We start from the raw sequence: 17,106 nt of genomic DNA on the forward strand, positions 1-17,106 counted from the left end.
ACTACAGACAATGCAAGTTGAAAAGTATCCCACTCCTCCTGTAAATTAGCTCCACACTAGAGGGAAGCTTCATAAAATGTTGGATGTACTCAAGGACCCACTGAAGATTGATCCACTATCCAAGTAGATCACAGTCAACTCTGAAATGCTAAATGAACAGTAACCATAGAACATCCACACTGCCTGATCTGCCCTTATATCCATCATAAAACAGCACTTGCAAGGAGACTCTAAGTTTCTCTACCAGGAGAGATCAAGACAGGAATAACAAGAAGGACCAAAAGATCAAAGAGCTACTATGTTGCAAGCACAAGATGGCCCTGAATTAGAAACACCAAACATGAGGAATTAAAGCAAATATACACAGACAAATGATGGTAGAGGACCAAAAAAAAAAGCCATAATATAAAGAACAAATGGGTAGAAAGAGACTAGGAACTCAAACAACTTGCAGAGTTAGGGGACTGGATGGGGTGCAGACTCAGATGAACTGAATGGCATTTATCTGCACTGTAGAGATTCTATGAATATTTAAATATAATTGTTTAAACCATTAATTATATTAGATCTAATTAAAAGATTCACAAACGAGTTTTAAAATTTAAACAAAAGCACTTCAGAGTCTACAACATCGAGTTCTTTTCGAAAATAATTTTCATGGCAATACTATAGTGGAAGGATATTGTGCCACTGTCTTGTAGATTTGATATACATCACTTCAAGTAGTGAATTGGTATGTTCAACAGCAGATGTTAGGAGTGTTGTCTCAGAGTTAGAAGACTCATCTTATGTCACTAACAGGGTTGTCTCATGGATCCGTGATGTTATTGGTCTCATTGATCTTCCCTTCTTTTCCAACAGTAGTGGGACAACACTACTATTGTAGGACAAGCCAAGCAGAACAGCCAGGGAATTTCTTGAGGCATGGCACTCATCCCCAGATTAAAATCAATAAGCACATCGACCTGGACCCAATATACCAGCCACTGCAGCGCACAGCTGGAACTGACAACAGGAAGCAGCAGGTACAAATCACTATAAATGCTGGAGGAAACATCACAGAAGCGCTTCACAGGAGGCTCCCAAGCACTGAGGATGTCACCTAGACAGGGGGCAAAACGTCTCCAACACAAATTCCCAGCTTGGCGCACAGAACCACAACAATGAGCACCCGAGCTACAAATCTTCTCCGAAACTTTGAAAACATATTTCACTAGTTATCATCTCCAGTTAACAGATTAGCACAATTGAACATAAATCCATGCATAAAAACTACACAATAATTCAAACTGCTCAGTCAATGTTCTTGGCTTTTATGCTAGCTACAAATCCATGGCTTTTGCCATCTAGAAGGACATGAGCAGCAGGTGCATGGGAAATGCATCAGCTGGAGGTTTCCCTTCAAATCAGGCTATTCTGACTTAGAAGCATTGCAGTTCCTTCAATGTAATTGGATCAAAATCCTGGTATTCTCTCCGCAATATTATCTACACAGGAACTGCAGAAATTTGTGGCATGTTTGGAATATTGTGTGCAATATCTCAAGGAATATATTATAAAACTTGAAAGGGTTCAGAAAAGATTTACAAGGACGTTGCCAGGATTGGAGAGTTTCAGCCAGAAGGAGAGGCTGAATAAGCTGGGGCTGTTTTCCCTGGAGCGTTGGAGGCTGAGGGGTGATCTTATAGATGTTTATAAAATCACAAAGGACACGGATAAGGTAAGTAGAAAAGGGCTTTTCCCAGAGGTGGGGGCGTCCAGAACTGCAGGGCATAGATGTACAGTGAGACGGGAAAGATTTAAAAGGCACCTAAGGGGCAACTTTTGCACACAGAGGATGGCATGTTTGGAATGAGCTGCCAGATGAAGTATTGGAAGTGGTACAATTACAACATTTAAAAGTTTTCTGGGTGGGTATATAAATAGGAAGGGTTTAGAGGGATATGGGCAAAGTGCTGGCAAATGGGATCAGATTTATATGGCATAGCTGATCAGCATGGACGAGTTGAACATAGGGTCTGCTTCTGTGCTGTATATCTCTGATTCGAAATTCATCACCTTCACAAAAACAATTGAGAATAAACAACAAGTACTAGCCTTGGCTGTTGAGTGTGTGTATCCCATGAATGAATAAAATAACCTCATAGCTAATATCCTTCACAGTGAAGTTTCTTTTCAAAAAGCTGGTTTAATTCTTTGTATTTTTAAACTTGCATCCCTGTTGGCAATACATTAGATGTTCTTGTCAGTTCAGTCTTTGATATTATTGCTAGGTCACTATTCTTCAGTATTTCTCAGCTTATGGTAACTACTAAAATAAGTAAATAGCTTAAGCATTATTACCTGTTCTTCCCAAACAGCCATCACTGTATCCATCCCCTCGGACCTGTCCATTAGACACAGCATTTATCCTAAAATTTAGAATTGGAAACAGATTATATTACATATTTCAATGTACAGCATGATGAGCCATAGCAAGAACATTACTTAAGTTTTGTAAGAATTTCCATAACCTAGACTACCAAATGACTCTCATAGGAACATGCAGGATAACTTATGTTCAAAAATTCATACCAGAGAATAGGCTTTGATCACAAAACAAGCGCAGGGGGTTAGCTCATCGAACGTATTCTTCCAGAGAAATCTATTGTTATCTCTCACAACATCCAACTGCCTTTTAAAAGATTCAAGGCTTTTTTTTTTCAGTTCCACTACAATGCAGAAAACCAATCCAGATTCCTCTGGGTGAAGAGAAGAAGAAAAATCAGCCTTTTATTTTCTGCAGTTTAACCAAATGAGAGATTCTCTCATTGTTCCACTGCAACACCATCTCCTCAGCCCTACACTCACCCCTGGAACAGCTGGCTAATGATGACCTACATCAGATTGCTATTTATAGACTTTAGCTCAGCGTTCATCATAATTCCAACAAACTCATCTCAAAACTCTGGAATCGAGGACACCCCGTAACTGGATCCTCAACTTGCTGGATGCAATCGTTATGGATAGGCAACAATATCTCCTCCACAATAATCCTCAACACCAGTGCCCCAGAAGGCTTCATACTCAGTCTCTTACTATACGCCTTTTATACTCAACTGTGCAGCCAAATTCAGCTCGAATTCCATTTAAATATTAGCTGATAACACCACAGTAGTGGGTCAGATCTCAAACAATGAAGGGGCAGAGTACAGGAAAGAAAGAGATAGAGAGCAAGAGCTTAGCAGCAAGGCGTAAAAACAATCTCTGTTTCAATGTCAGCAAAACCAGAAAGCTGGTCATAGACTTCAGGAAGCAGAGTGGAGGACACCCCCCAGTCTCTATCGATGGATACATGTGGATGTGGTCAAGAGCTTCAAGTTCCAAGGAATGAATACCACCAATCTGTCTTGGTCTATCTACAGACAAGCAAACACACCAACATATCTACTTCCTCAGAAGGCGAAGGAAATTCAGCAGGTCCATAATGACACTTACAATTTTTATAGGTGATACATAGAGAGCATCTTATTGGATGCACCACAGTTTGCTATGGCAACTGCTCAGCCCAAGACCACTAGAAATTACAGAGCAGTGAATGTAGCCTAGGCCATTATGAAAACCAGCCTTTCTTCCCTCGACATTGTCCACATTTCCTGATGCCTCGGGAAAGCAGACAACTTAATCAAAGCCCTCTCCTACCCTTGTCGTACTCTCTTCCACCCTTTTCCATCAGGCAGAACATACAAAATTTGAAAACATGCATCAACAGATTCAAGAAGAGCTTCTTCCGTCTTCCCCACTATTATCAGAACTTATGACCAGACCGCTCATATTAGAGTCTATCTTTCTTTGCGCCTTCTCCATATCTGAAACACTATTCTAATTCTGTTGTATTACCCTGATGTTCTTACAAAAGACAAGATGCCTGGACAGCACATAAAACAATACATTTCACCATATCTTCGTAAACATGACAATAATAAACCAAACCAAATATAAAGGGGGATAAAAAGAGGGTAGATGGAAGGATGTTTCTCTGACTAAAATCTGATTGAAGATTTGTAGCTCAGGTATCCGTTGTTGTGGTTCTGCTCGCCGAGCTGGAAGTTTTTGCTGCAAACGTTTCGTTCCCTGGCTAGGGAACATCATCAGTGCTGTTGGAGCCTCGTGTGAAGTGCTGCTTTGATGTTTCTTCCGGTATTTATATTGGTTTGTTCTTGCCGCTTCCGGGTGTCAGTTTCCAGGTGTGAAACTGACACCCGGAAATGGCAAGAACATCCATCAACAGACACATCGACCTGGACCCCACATACAAATCACTGCAGCTGAAACTGACACCTGGAAGCGGCAAGAACAAACCAATATAAATACCGGAAGAAACATCAAAGCAGCGCTTCACACGAGGCTCCAACAGCACTGATGATGTTCCCTAGCCAGGGAACGAAACGTTTGCAGCAAAAACTTCCAGCTCGGCGAGCAGAACCACAACAGTTTCTCTGACTGTAAAGTCCAAAACTAGGGGATATCGTCTCAGGATAAAGGGGTCAGCACTTACAACACAGAGGAGATCCTTTTCTCCATTCAGAAGGTTGTGAACTTTACAAGTTTCAGAAGGCCACGGATGTTTAGCAGTTTAGCATGCCCAAGGTAGATTTTTAAATAATTGGGAATTAAGAATTTCATAATATTTGATGAGGGAATTCTTCAGTAAATCATTAGGACAAGTATTTACTTACAAAATGTATCTGTTAGCACATTTCTTGTGAACCACAAAATAAAACAAAGTGCGGTGTGGTGTTGAGCCATAGCACATTTACTCGTGTAGAATTTTTAACAGCCTAGATTATTGAACTCATGTGGGAACCAATCAGTGCATGATAATTTTGCCATATTCAGAGCCAAGACCAATGCTATAATCATAGGCATGGGGAGAGAGTCAGTTTACCTAGTATTATTTGTATTAGGTAAGAAACTACTAAAATTTCCACATGCAGATTAAATTTAGCAAAGTGGGACAGTCAGAAAAGCTGGACAATTTAATGGGTAAGAAGATATGCCTAAATTAAAAGTGCAGCTGAAATAGCAGAACAGGACAGCAAGCAGTTATGCTCTCATAGGAATGCAGATGAAATGCCTTAACTGAAGTTCCTATCCAATATTCTTTCCACAAATTTTATGAATAAAAAGTGAGTTTTTGGAAAAACTACACCAACATAAATGTTAACGAAAAAATTCTGAGACACATTATAACCAACTAGGTCAAATATGCATTGGGGTTAGTAAATGTTTGGACCTTCCATCAAAGATCTTCCTGTCAGATCTGACGACATCTGAATAGCATAAGGCCAGTGCTGGATAGAAAAATCAACATCTGCCCCATCAGCCTAAAGCATCAAGGTTCATCATGACACAGGTCTGTTCTCAGCAAAGAGCAATGGCAGAAACATCCTGCTTCTGGAGGACCTTAAAACTTATTGAAAGATACACTCAGGTGTGCTTGGAACCCGTTAGCCTTCCAATGAAAAGAACTGATGACAGTGTTGCAGTTCGGCACAGTCGATGTTGAGCAACACACTGAAGCTTGGGAAAGCTACTGCGACAATTCAATAAGGATAGGCCAGCAAGGTTCTCCTACAATCACACAGAGTTTCTAGCTCTTCTGTACCAGATTTCTTCGGTTATATGTACAGGACAACATTTGATGAGAAAAAGTACATATAACCTGTTGGCTTGTGCAATGAGATGCCTCAGGTACTCTATTGAAGGAAATTGATCTCCATTGTCATGTCAAATTTAAACGATATAATGTACTTCCGAAAATTGTGAACATTTAGCATAATTGGGGGTAAAAGATCAGTACCAATATAACTGCCACAACAGCCTGATCATTTGTTGGATGATCTATTGGATCAAAATCATATGTCAACTAGTGGAATAATGGATAATGGTCTCTTTATCATATTGCTCATGCATTAAATCTCACTGATAAAGATTAAAATGCAATTACTGCCATCAATGCAAGCCAATATGGATTACTAATGCTATTAAAGATACAATAAAAGGGGAATCTAGCAAGGCAAAGAAAGGAAAGAAGGTGGAAATTTTATAAATCCACAATGACCCTTCTGATGGCACAACAAACTCGAGCAGCTAAATGAGCTACACCTGCTCTTAATTCTTAAAGTTTCCATATAGGAGATGCTTCCTAATGTCAGTTCAGGACCTGCTTTAAATCTGTTCATACTGATGTTCCTTTGTCCAGCAACTGTGTTTAACTCAAAAATAATCTCAGATTTCAACCATTCCTGTCCCTCTTTTCGTACATACTTCAGTAATGCCCTCCCTCTTTTGTGTTCGCTTAAAAAGATGAAGAATCTAAGTTTTCCCAATATTTCCTTATAACATTCTCCTGTAATCACCCTTTAAGCCCAAATCGACATGGAGTTGTTTTAGGTCTAGCAAGAACCAGGTTACTGTTCTAAAAATACACCTCTCTTTCATTTGAATTTAACTGGCAGATTTAACCAGATACAAAATTTGTTTGTGTATTGATCTTGACTCTTAAGTAGAAAATAAGGAAGGAAGGAGTCTTCTCTATATAATTAGTACCTTAAAAAATTCAAACATTCCATACTAGAATAAATGTGGAAAACATTGTTGCAAATTTACACACAAGATTCCACAAATAGCAACTAAATAATAACCTTTTAATCTGTTTGACCAACTAGGGAGTTGTATGATTGCCCAGATTATGAGAAAGACTCTGATCTTTCTAGAAGTAGTGTTGTGGAATCTTTTATATGCAGTTGTGAAAGAATGCAAGGCCATGGTTTAAGAGTTCACCTGAGAAACTGCACCTCCAACAGCACTCCTTCAGGACTGCTATAGAGTTGGACTTCATAGAAAGAGAAAATAGCAACAGAGAAAATAGGCTTGAAGAGCTGTCTGACTTGCTCCGCCATTCAATATGATCACGGCTGGCCATCCTGCTCAGGACCCTGTTCCTGCTTTTGCTGCATGTACTTTGATCCCTTTAGCCCCAAGAGCTATAGCTAACTCCTTCTTGAAAATATTCAATGTTTTGACCTCAACCACTTCTTGTGGTAAAGAAATCCAAGGGCTCACCAACATCTCAGTGAAGAAAATATTCTCATAATCAGTCCTAAATGGCCTACCCCATATCCTTAGATTACTGACCTTTGGTTCTGGAATCCCCAGTCATCAAGAACATCTTTCCTACATTTACTATCTAGAACTGGACAGTGAAGAGGATTACCTCAGATTACAACAGGATCGGGACCAGATGGGCCAAAGGGCTGAGAAGTGACAGATGGAGTTTAATTCAGATAAATGCGACGTGCTGCATTTTGGGAAAGCAAATCTTAGCAGGACATACACACTTAATGGTAAGGTCCTAGGGAGTGTTGCTGAACAAAGAAACCTTGGAGTGCAGGTTCATAGCTCCTTGAAAGTGGAGTCACAGGTAGATAGGATAGTGAAGGCGGCTTTTGGTATGCTTTCCTTTATTGGTCAGAGTATTGAGTACAGGAGTTGGGAGGTCATGTTGTGGCTGTACAGGACATTGGTTGGAATATTGCGTGCAATTCAGGTCTCCTTCCTATCAGAAAGATGTTGTGAAACTTGAAAGGGTTCAGAAAAGATTGACAAAGATGTTGCCAGGGTTGGAGGATTTGAGCTACAGGGAGACGCTGAACAGGCTGGGGCTGTTTTCCCTGGATTGTCAGAGGCTGAGGGTGACCTTATTGAGGTTTACAAAATTATGAGGGACATAGATTGGATAAATAGACAAAATCTTTTCCCTGGGATCGGGGGTACAGAATTAGAGGGCATGGGTTTAGGGTGAGAAGGGAAAGATATAAGAGAGACCTAAGGGGCAACTTTTTCACACAGAGCGTGGTATGTGTATGGAATGAGCTGCCAGAGGATGTGGAGGAGACTGGTACAATTGCAGCATTTAAAGAGGCATTTGGATGGGTATATGAATAGGAAGGGTTTGGAGGGATATGGGCCGGGTGCTGGCAGGTGGGACTAAATTGGGTTGGGATATCTGATCGGCATGGACAGGTTGGACCGAAGGGTCTGTTTCCGTGCTGTACATTTTAATACATTTTTGAAATCCATATCCCCATTCATTCCACATCCTTCTGATTCACAGACAACATTTATCACATTCAGCTAAAGTTGATACTAGTGAGTTTTGTTTTATGGGATAAACATCCATCGCACAATGCTTTTAAAAGACGACAGATAGTCAAGGAACACTATTGTATTAATCCAATAAAGAACTTACATGAAAAAAGCTACAGTTGACATGACTCCACATGTGTGAAAAGCAGGATTCAATTCTCCATTTTTTGAGTAAACCACTGCAGCATCTATAATTATCCACCAACCAGTAAAGAACTGCAAAAGTTAAACAATACAGCATGAGATTACATTATGCAATTAAATTTTTGTTTGTAAAACAGCAATATAAAGATCAATCCCATTCTAAAAATTATTTATGAAACTAGCATTTAGAAAAAGGTCAGAAATAGCTTTTCTAACAACTGTAAGTTAGTTTTTTGGTGTAGAATATAGTCATATGAATCATAGAATCATCAGGAGGGAGGTAGGACAAAAGAGATAGATAGGACTGTGGACCTCATTTTTATCTGGCATTTCACTCACCACTGGAAAGAACACATTTGTGCACATCATATTCAACCGTGACAATTTATCACCCTCTTGCCTTGGTTCTCCACATCAGACAGTTAACTAGTCTGCATAAGCTAAGCTGTTGGATCCACAGGCTCAAAGCAAGAGATTTTAATCTTCATACAATATAGATAAAACAAACAGTTGGAAATAGCTGGAGGAGTTCACAAGTATGCACTTAGGATAGCTTCTGAGGACAAGGTCTAGAACTAGAAATCAGGCTATTTCAGAACTGGCAACATATAATGAGACAAGATTAATTAGCAACCTAATAGTTTAAAAGGGAGGCAATGATCTAGTGATATTCTTGCTGGAACTGTTAATCCAACGACCCAGATAATGCTCTGGGGACCCAGGTTCAAATGCCACAAAGGCAGATAGTGGAATTTGAATTTCATTTTCAAAACTGACTCCAAAAAGTCTAATGATGCCGTGAATCCATTGTCAATTGTTCAAAAAACCCATCTGGTTCTGTCCTTTACAGAAGGAAACTGCCATCCTTGTCTGGTCTGGCCTACATGTGACTCGAGACCCACAGCAATTTGGGTGACTCTTAACCACCCTCTGGGCAATAAATGCTGCCGATACCCTTATCCTATACCAGATAAAGAAAACAGTAAAAGGATTCTATGTGTTGAATGATCAAAAGATGTTATATTCAGTTTGAAGATGAGAAATTTAGATGATAAAATTAAATAAAGGCAATTGCTTGAATATGTAAAAAGGAAAGAGAGCAAAACACAGAAAGAAACAAAAAGGGAGCAAGAGGTGAGGGAGTGCCATGGGCATGTGTGTGTAGAGCATAGGCAAGCATGAGTTCAGAGAATTAAAAAGTTAAAGTAAAGAACTTTTGCTACAATTGTACAAGGTATTGGTGAGACCACCCTTAGTGTACTCTGGCCTCCTTACTTGAAGGTATACTTATGTCAAAATCAATTCAGCAAAAATTAAGAACCTGATTCATGGCATTGGGGGCTTTGCTGTAAATGGAAAGATTGAGCAGTTAGGCCAACACTCATTGCAGTCTAGATGAATGATAGGTGATCTTATTGAAATACAAGTTGCAATAGGGTTTGACGGTAGACGTTGAGAAGACGTTTCCTCAAGAAATCGAAAACTAGGGAGCAGAAACATTTCCATTTAAGACAGAGATGAGGAACATCATCTGAGGGTTGTTAGTCTGTGGAAATTCCTTCCCAGACAAGGTGGATGCTAGATCATTCAATCTATTCAAAGCTGAGTTAAACAGATGTTTGATTGACAAGAGAATCAAGGATTATGGCAGTTAAGGCCACAACCAGCTAATTGTAAAGAATAGTCGAGGTTTGATCAGCCAAATGGTTTACATCTGCTTCTATTTTTTTTAAAGACCTTACATAAAATTTTATGCTAGTTGTGATACCAGAAGCAGAGTATTGAGAATTTTTAATGCAGAAAGGTTACTCTAACATATAAATGGATTTTAGCAAGTGTGGGAATGAGGGGAAGATCAAGCAAGCAGTTTCAGTGAGGTGGAGGTCAAGTTTGTTGTAATTAAGAACAAAATGGTTACACATCCAGTAATTAACTGAACTTGCAGTCAGGAAAGGCACAAAATCTGTGACAAATTCTCACTCAGCTGACATCAATCTCAAATTTTTCAACTTAACAGATTTAAGTTTGTTTGTTTCAGAATTCTTGGCAATCTTCATCCCTGGAGAGTGCTGCAGAGTTAGAAGAATGCACAGGCTAGTTAACAATTTTAGCCTATGAGAGATGTAATCGTTTGGATGAGATGTTAAATTGTGGCCCAACTGCCCACTTGGGAAAATATAAAAGAACCTACTGCACTCAAAGAGCAGCAGGAAAGTTATCCCTGGTATCCCCCTCAGTATTTATCCCTCATGACAAGAAATAGATCAACTGTTTCTTCACCACATTACTATTTGTAGGTGTTTTTTTTTACATAATTATCATATTTCCTTTGTTAAAACAGGGAGTATACAGTTAGTGCAAATTGTTTTGATGCAAAGTGTTGAGATACTCAATGGTTGTGAAAAATAGGATATTAATGCAAGTCGTAGGCAAAGTTGAGACTTACACATGCTTATATCAAATAGCTTGCCCAGCAGGGCAAAAATGAACTCAGTGAAGGAAAATAGGTGGTAGAATCTTTACATTGACGCAAATTCTGTAATATTGTCAGCACATAAATGGGATAGACATAGATAAATGATACAAAGAAGCAAATGCAGGAGATAAGGTGAATTAAGTATGCAACCTTAGAATACTGGAATTTACTGTGTGGGCAAAAGATGAGAACCAATTGTGAAGGTCTAAACCTACAACAGTATAGATAGGAGTAGAATCAATTTAAAAGGGACAGTATTCATGGATGACAGTTTTAAAGGCAAGACCCTGAGAAATACATGCAATTTACAACTGATGAAATGAAATAATTGAGAAACGAGAAATTGAGTGGCAGGCAACAAAGACAGGAGTTTTGTATGGGGAAATGATTGAAGTCTAAGGGTGATATGGGGTTGAGCTTTTTGGTAAGGACCAGCACCTAATGCACGACTGAAAGGTTGAGACCAACTCCACAAGTGGTTTGCATTTCATCTTCCCTTATTCCATAAGGATAAGTGCTTATACCATCTTTTAAAAAGATGTCTATACCCCAAATACCTGAAGCCTGTGCCCTAGTTCCCTATATCAAGCATTTGATCCAACTGCCTTAATACTACTGTTGCACAGAACAAGCTTGAATTTATAGAAGACCTTTCATGTTTTCTGGATGGCTCGCATTATGTCCCAGTCAAATGAGGGGCGCTTACTGGTACAACAAAAGAGAATACAGAGGTCAAATTGGAGATTTTTTTGATGCAAGTGCAGTAAAAACAAAGAATGATCAATCCATTTTCATTATGTTGATTGGAAGCTTAAAGCTGTGTAAAAGATCAGATGAAGCCACTGTAACTTCTTCTCTGAAATATGTCGTCTCAAACAATGGTACATCATTGGTGCAGCACTGAAATATGAAACATTAACCCAGATTCAGAACCCACAACTTCCTGTCTCAGATGAGAATTACCAAGCTAAGACTCCCACATTCACTCTCACCTATCAAGTTAGGAGACTGTGGTTTTGACAACAGTTTAGTAAAATATCAGCATATCAATTTTACTTTACAAGTGAAACAAATTAATAGACTGAAAATTATGATGCGTGATGAAGCATTTTGCAAAGGTGAGAAGATGTTCTTGAGCATTTCCATTATAAGATTGGAAATAGCAACGAAACTAGTGTTCGAATGTGACAGAACTGCTTTGCACCTATATCCAGCCAGAAGTGAAAGATTGAAATCACCTTGGAAGTGTAATTTCCTCTGCTCCACTGATGTGCAAGACACAAATGCACACTGACCAGATTAGATACAGGATTTTTAATTAGGAACAGGAGTGGATTTTCTGCCCTGAATGTACTCTACTAGGTAACTAATCATGGATGATCTTCTACTGCTAGAAATTTTTCACTTGACCATGTCCAAGCCTCTGTGACATTGGAGGTTGAGAATTCCAAAGATTCACCACACTAAATGAAAAAATTCCTCAGAGACCGAAGTGGTCCATTCTTTAATCTGAGACAGAAAAACTGCAGATGCTGGAATCCAAGGTAGACAAGCAGGAGACTGGGAGAATACAACATGCATCAAGAGGTGGAGAAGTCAACATTTCGACAGTCCTGAAGAAGGGTTACACCCGAAGCGTTGACTTCTCCACCTCCTGCAGTTACCTGGCTTGATGCATCCTTTCAGCCTCCTGCTTGTCTGAGACACAGTCTCCCTTGATACTAGAATTACAACTAGGAGGATTATCCTTCAAGTGTTTACCCTGTTAACCCCAGTAAGATTTTTTTGCATTGCAATTAGATCACCTCTCATTTGTCAAGCCTCTACAGAAGTGTGCCCCGGTCTCCTCAATTATTAGGAAAGGCGATAGCCTAATGGTATTGCCTGACTATTAATCCAGCATGAGCTGAAAATGTGTTGCTGGAAAAGCGCAGCAGGTCAGGCAGCATCCAAGGAACAGGAGAATCGACGTTTCGGGCATAAACCTTTCTTCAGGAATGAAGAAGGGCTTATGCCCGAAACATCGATTCTCCTGCTCCTTGGATGCTGCCTGACCTGCTGCGCTTTTCCAGCAACACTTTTTCAGCTCTGATCTCCAGCATCTGCAGTTCTCACTTTCTCCTATTAATCCAGCAACCCAGATAATGCTTTGGGGACCTGTGATGACAGATAATGGAATTTGTAATCAATAAAATTTGGAATTAAGAGTTGAAAGATGACCATGAAAGTGTTCTAGATTACCAGAAAAACTAGTTCGATAATGCCCTTTTATATAGGCAATAGAGTAGACAATAGACATTAGGTGTAGGAGGAGGCCATTTGACCCTTCGAGCCAGCACCACTATTCATTATGATCATTAAGGAGGAAATCTGCTGTCACCTGTTGGTCAGACCAGGTGAGGGCAGCAATATTGTTGACTCCTACCTGCCCTTTAAGCAATTATGGATGGGCAATAAATGTTGATCTAACTAGTGACATCCCATATCCCATGAATGAATAAAAAAAAACTCCTCATTGGACGATCACGTTATATCAGAAAAGTCTGGCGAGCCTTTGTTTCACCACTATGGTAAATTCAATCCTTTCTTGGGTACAAATACATACACTTTTCAATCTCTCTTCATTTAATTTCTTTCCTGATCAAAAAAGGTGATAATAGCATATCTTTCTACATTACATCTGTCATGTTCAGTTCTGCTCTCCAATTAGCTAATTATTTCCTTAATCACTTCTTTTAATTTATGCTGTTATACACCATCATTCAAAATATTCTACTTTAAACTTTAGAATTGCAATGAACTTTACCACTTAAAATTAAAGCAATAGATTCATTAGCTTCTCTTTTGTAAAAGGTAGTCGTTTAAGGAGTGTTTAATTTCAATTACAGTCTTTAACATCTTTATTTTAATTAGTTGCTGATAGACATTAACTCATTTGGGTTCTCCTCTGATGTCACAATGTTATACCACCCCCTCTCCATCTACCCGTGAAGACCTATCATTTCAAAACATGGCTTGTTTATACAAGTTAAAAGGGAGTTATTACTTGCTGGTTATGAACGGAACATGCACAAAGCCTGTAAATTCTTCCAACACCCACGCCATTCCCCAAGGGAGAAAAGTGTCTTTGTACACAAAACTAAAATATGACTACTAACAAAGCATATGTCAAATTTTGAAGAACTTCAGAGGTTGAAAAAACACATGATATCTATAAGATCTATACCTCTCCAACTAAAATTCTCCTCTGTTTAAGAGTGTAGGTTTGATATCCAGACGTTTCATTACCTTGGCTAGGTATCATCAGTGACCTCCAATTGAAGCGAAGCTGTTGTCTCCTGCTTTCTATTTATATGTTTGTCCTGGATGAGGTTCCTGGGGTTTGTGGTGATGTCATTTACTGTTCATTTTCTGAAGGGGTTGATAGATGGTATCTAGATCTGTGTGTTTGGAGTGCCAGGCCTCAAGGAATTCACTGGCGTGTCTTTGCTTCACCTGTCCCAAGATAGATGTGTTGTCTCAGTCGAAATGGTTTTTTTTTCATCCGTGTGTAGGGCTACGAGGGAGAGAGGGTCGTGTCTTTTTGTGGCTAGCTCGTGTTCGTGTATCCTGGTGGCTAACTTTCTTCCTATTTGTCCTATGTTTGTGGCAGTCCTCGCAAGGAATTTTGTAGATGACATTGGTTTTGTCCATGTGTTGTACTGGGTCTTTTAAGTTCGTTAGTTTTTGTTTGACGGTGTTGGCGAGTTTGTGTGCTACTAGGTTTCTGAGGCGTCTCAGTAGTCTGGCTGTCATTTCTGAAACTTCTTTGATGTATGGTAAGGTGGTTAGGGTTTCTGGCTGTGTTTGGTCTGCTTGTCGTGATTTGTTCTTGAGGAATCTGCGCACTGTATTTTTTGAGGATCCGTTCTTCTTGAATACATTGTATAGGTGGTTCTCTTCTGTTTTCTGAAGTTTGTCTGTGCTGCAGTGTGTGGTGGCTCATTGGAATACTGTTCTGATACAGCTTCGTTTGTGTGTGTTGGGATGGTTGCTGGGGTAGTTAAGTATTTGGTCAGTGTTTGTCGGTTTTCTGTATACGCTGGTTTGTAGTTCTCAGTTGTCTGTTCTTTCGACTGTGACATCCAGGAATGCGAGTTTGTTATTGGTTTCTTCCTCCATGGTGAACTTATGCCTGTGAGGGTGTTGTTGATGTTGTTAAATGTCTCTATCTTGTTTCGTTTTGTGATGAAAAGATGTCATCTACGTAGCGGACCCAGATTTTTGGTTTGATGGTTGGTAGGGCTGTTTGTTCTAGTCTTTCCATTACCGCTTCTGCTATAAATCCTGATAGTGGAGATCCCATGGGTGTGCCGTTGGTTTGTTTGTAGATTATGTTGTTGAAGATGAAGTGGGTGGTGAGGCACAGGTCCACTAGCATCATGATGTTTCCATTGGTAATGTGATTGATTGGGGTGTGTGTGATGGTCTCTTCCAAAAGTAGGGTAAGTGTTTCTTTTGCCAGGTCAATGTTGATGGAGGTGAACGTTACATCGCTGTTACGTCGAATGAGATCATTGTTTCATCTTCCTCTATTTTGGTGCTTTTGATGAATTTTAGGAATTCCTGGGTGGAGTGGATGGAGTGCTGTGACTCTTCTACTAGGTATTTCAGTCTTGCGTGTAGTTCTTCGGCCAGTCTGTAAGTTGGTGTTCCGAGCAATGAGACAGTCGAAAGAAAGGACAACGGAGAACTACAAACCTGCGTATACAGAAAACGGACAAACACTGGCCAAATACTTAAAACTACACCAGCAACCATCCCAGCACACACAAACGAAGCTGTATCAGAACACTATTCCAACGAGCCAACACACACTGCAGCACAGACAAACTTCAGAAAACAGAGGAGAACCACCTATACAATGTATTCAAGAAGAACGGATCCTCAAAAAAAATACAGTCCGCAGGTTCCTCAAGAACAAACCACGACAAGCAGACCAAACACAGCCAGAAACCCTAACCACCTTACCATACAAAGAAGTTTCAGAAATGACAGCCAGACTACTAAGACCCCTCGGAATCCTAGTAGCACACAAACCCACCAACACTCAAACAAAAACTAAAACTGGAAAGACCTAGTACAACCCATGGACAAAACCAACGTCGTCTACAAAATTCCATGCAAGGACTGCCACAAACACTATGTAGGACAAACCGGAAGAAAGTTAGCCACCAGGATACATGAACACCAGCTAGCCACACAAGGACACGACCCTCTCTCCCTCATAGCCCTACACATGGATGAAAAAAAAACACCATTTCAACTGGGACAACACATCTGTTCTGGGACATGCTAAGCAAAGAAATGCCAGAGAATACCTAGAGGCCTGGCACTCCAACCACAATGCCATAAACAAACACATAGATCTAGATACCATCTATCAACCCCTCAGAAAACGAACAGGAAATGACATCACCACAAACCCCAGGAACCTCATCCATATCAAACATATAAATAGAAAGCAGGAGACAACAGCTTCGCTTCACTTGGAGGTCGCCACTGATGATGTTACCTAGCCAGGTAATGAAATGTCTGGATATCAAACCTACAGCTCAGCGAGTAAACCTACACCCTAAACCTCAACCTGAGCTACAAACCTTCACAAACCTTGGAAAAAGTCTCTTGTGCGTCAGATTCTGTTGTTTTGTTTAACTTCTCTCATTCCTGCTGTTTTAATTATAAAAACTGTTCATTGTGGTCTTTGTCATTGTTTCTTTATTTCTTTTAAGATTCATTAATGTCAGTCCAAATGTCATATCTTCCTCAATATCTCTAATCTCTAAGTAAATTACTGGCATTCTAGTAGGATATTTGAGAGATTAAATAAGCCAGAAAGATTTGGCTACATGGGCTACAATGGGGTTGAAGCCCATGTTAAGGGGACTACAGAAGAAGCAAAGCCTGCAATGTTGAGACAGCCATGAAATGAGAAAAAAGGCAAGATCCTAAGAAATCATAGGAGTTGAGTGCAGGCTCTCTGTGTTTGCACAGCTGTTTTGAATGTCTAGTTAGGGGGAAAAGGAAGTCAACCTTTAGGAGGAACTGCAAGAGTTGCAGACCACAAGAACATGAAGTGGAAGGGATAGATCTAGCTACTACACCAAGAGACCATGTAGAATATTAGGATCCGAGGCCAGACCAGCAAATCTATTATTATTGTAATCCCAAAGGGGACAAGTGTATTCAGGAACAGTTAGCTATACATAAAAATACACTAGACTGAAAGCAAGATCCAGGGTACTTACTAGGAAAAT

The 17,106-nt window shown here is 39.8% G+C and overlaps 1 protein-coding gene across 1 annotated transcript in view; it reads right to left on the minus strand.

The window, feature by feature from the left end:
• LOC132820846 (transmembrane protein 50B) overlaps window positions 1-17,106 on the minus strand; it is a 67,095-nt gene that overhangs the window by 16,236 nt on the left and 33,753 nt on the right. The window contains exons 3-4 of the mRNA XM_060833194.1: window positions 8,294-8,406; window positions 2,344-2,411 (exon numbers count right to left, since the gene is read on the minus strand). Coding sequence (XP_060689177.1) covers window positions 2,344-2,411; window positions 8,294-8,406 — 181 coding nt within the window. The remainder of the gene's footprint in view (window positions 1-2,343; window positions 2,412-8,293; window positions 8,407-17,106) is intronic.

This window comes from Hemiscyllium ocellatum, chromosome 12 (assembly GCF_020745735.1).
Source record: "Hemiscyllium ocellatum isolate sHemOce1 chromosome 12, sHemOce1.pat.X.cur, whole genome shotgun sequence".
Taxonomy (NCBI): domain Eukaryota; kingdom Metazoa; phylum Chordata; class Chondrichthyes; order Orectolobiformes; family Hemiscylliidae; genus Hemiscyllium; species Hemiscyllium ocellatum.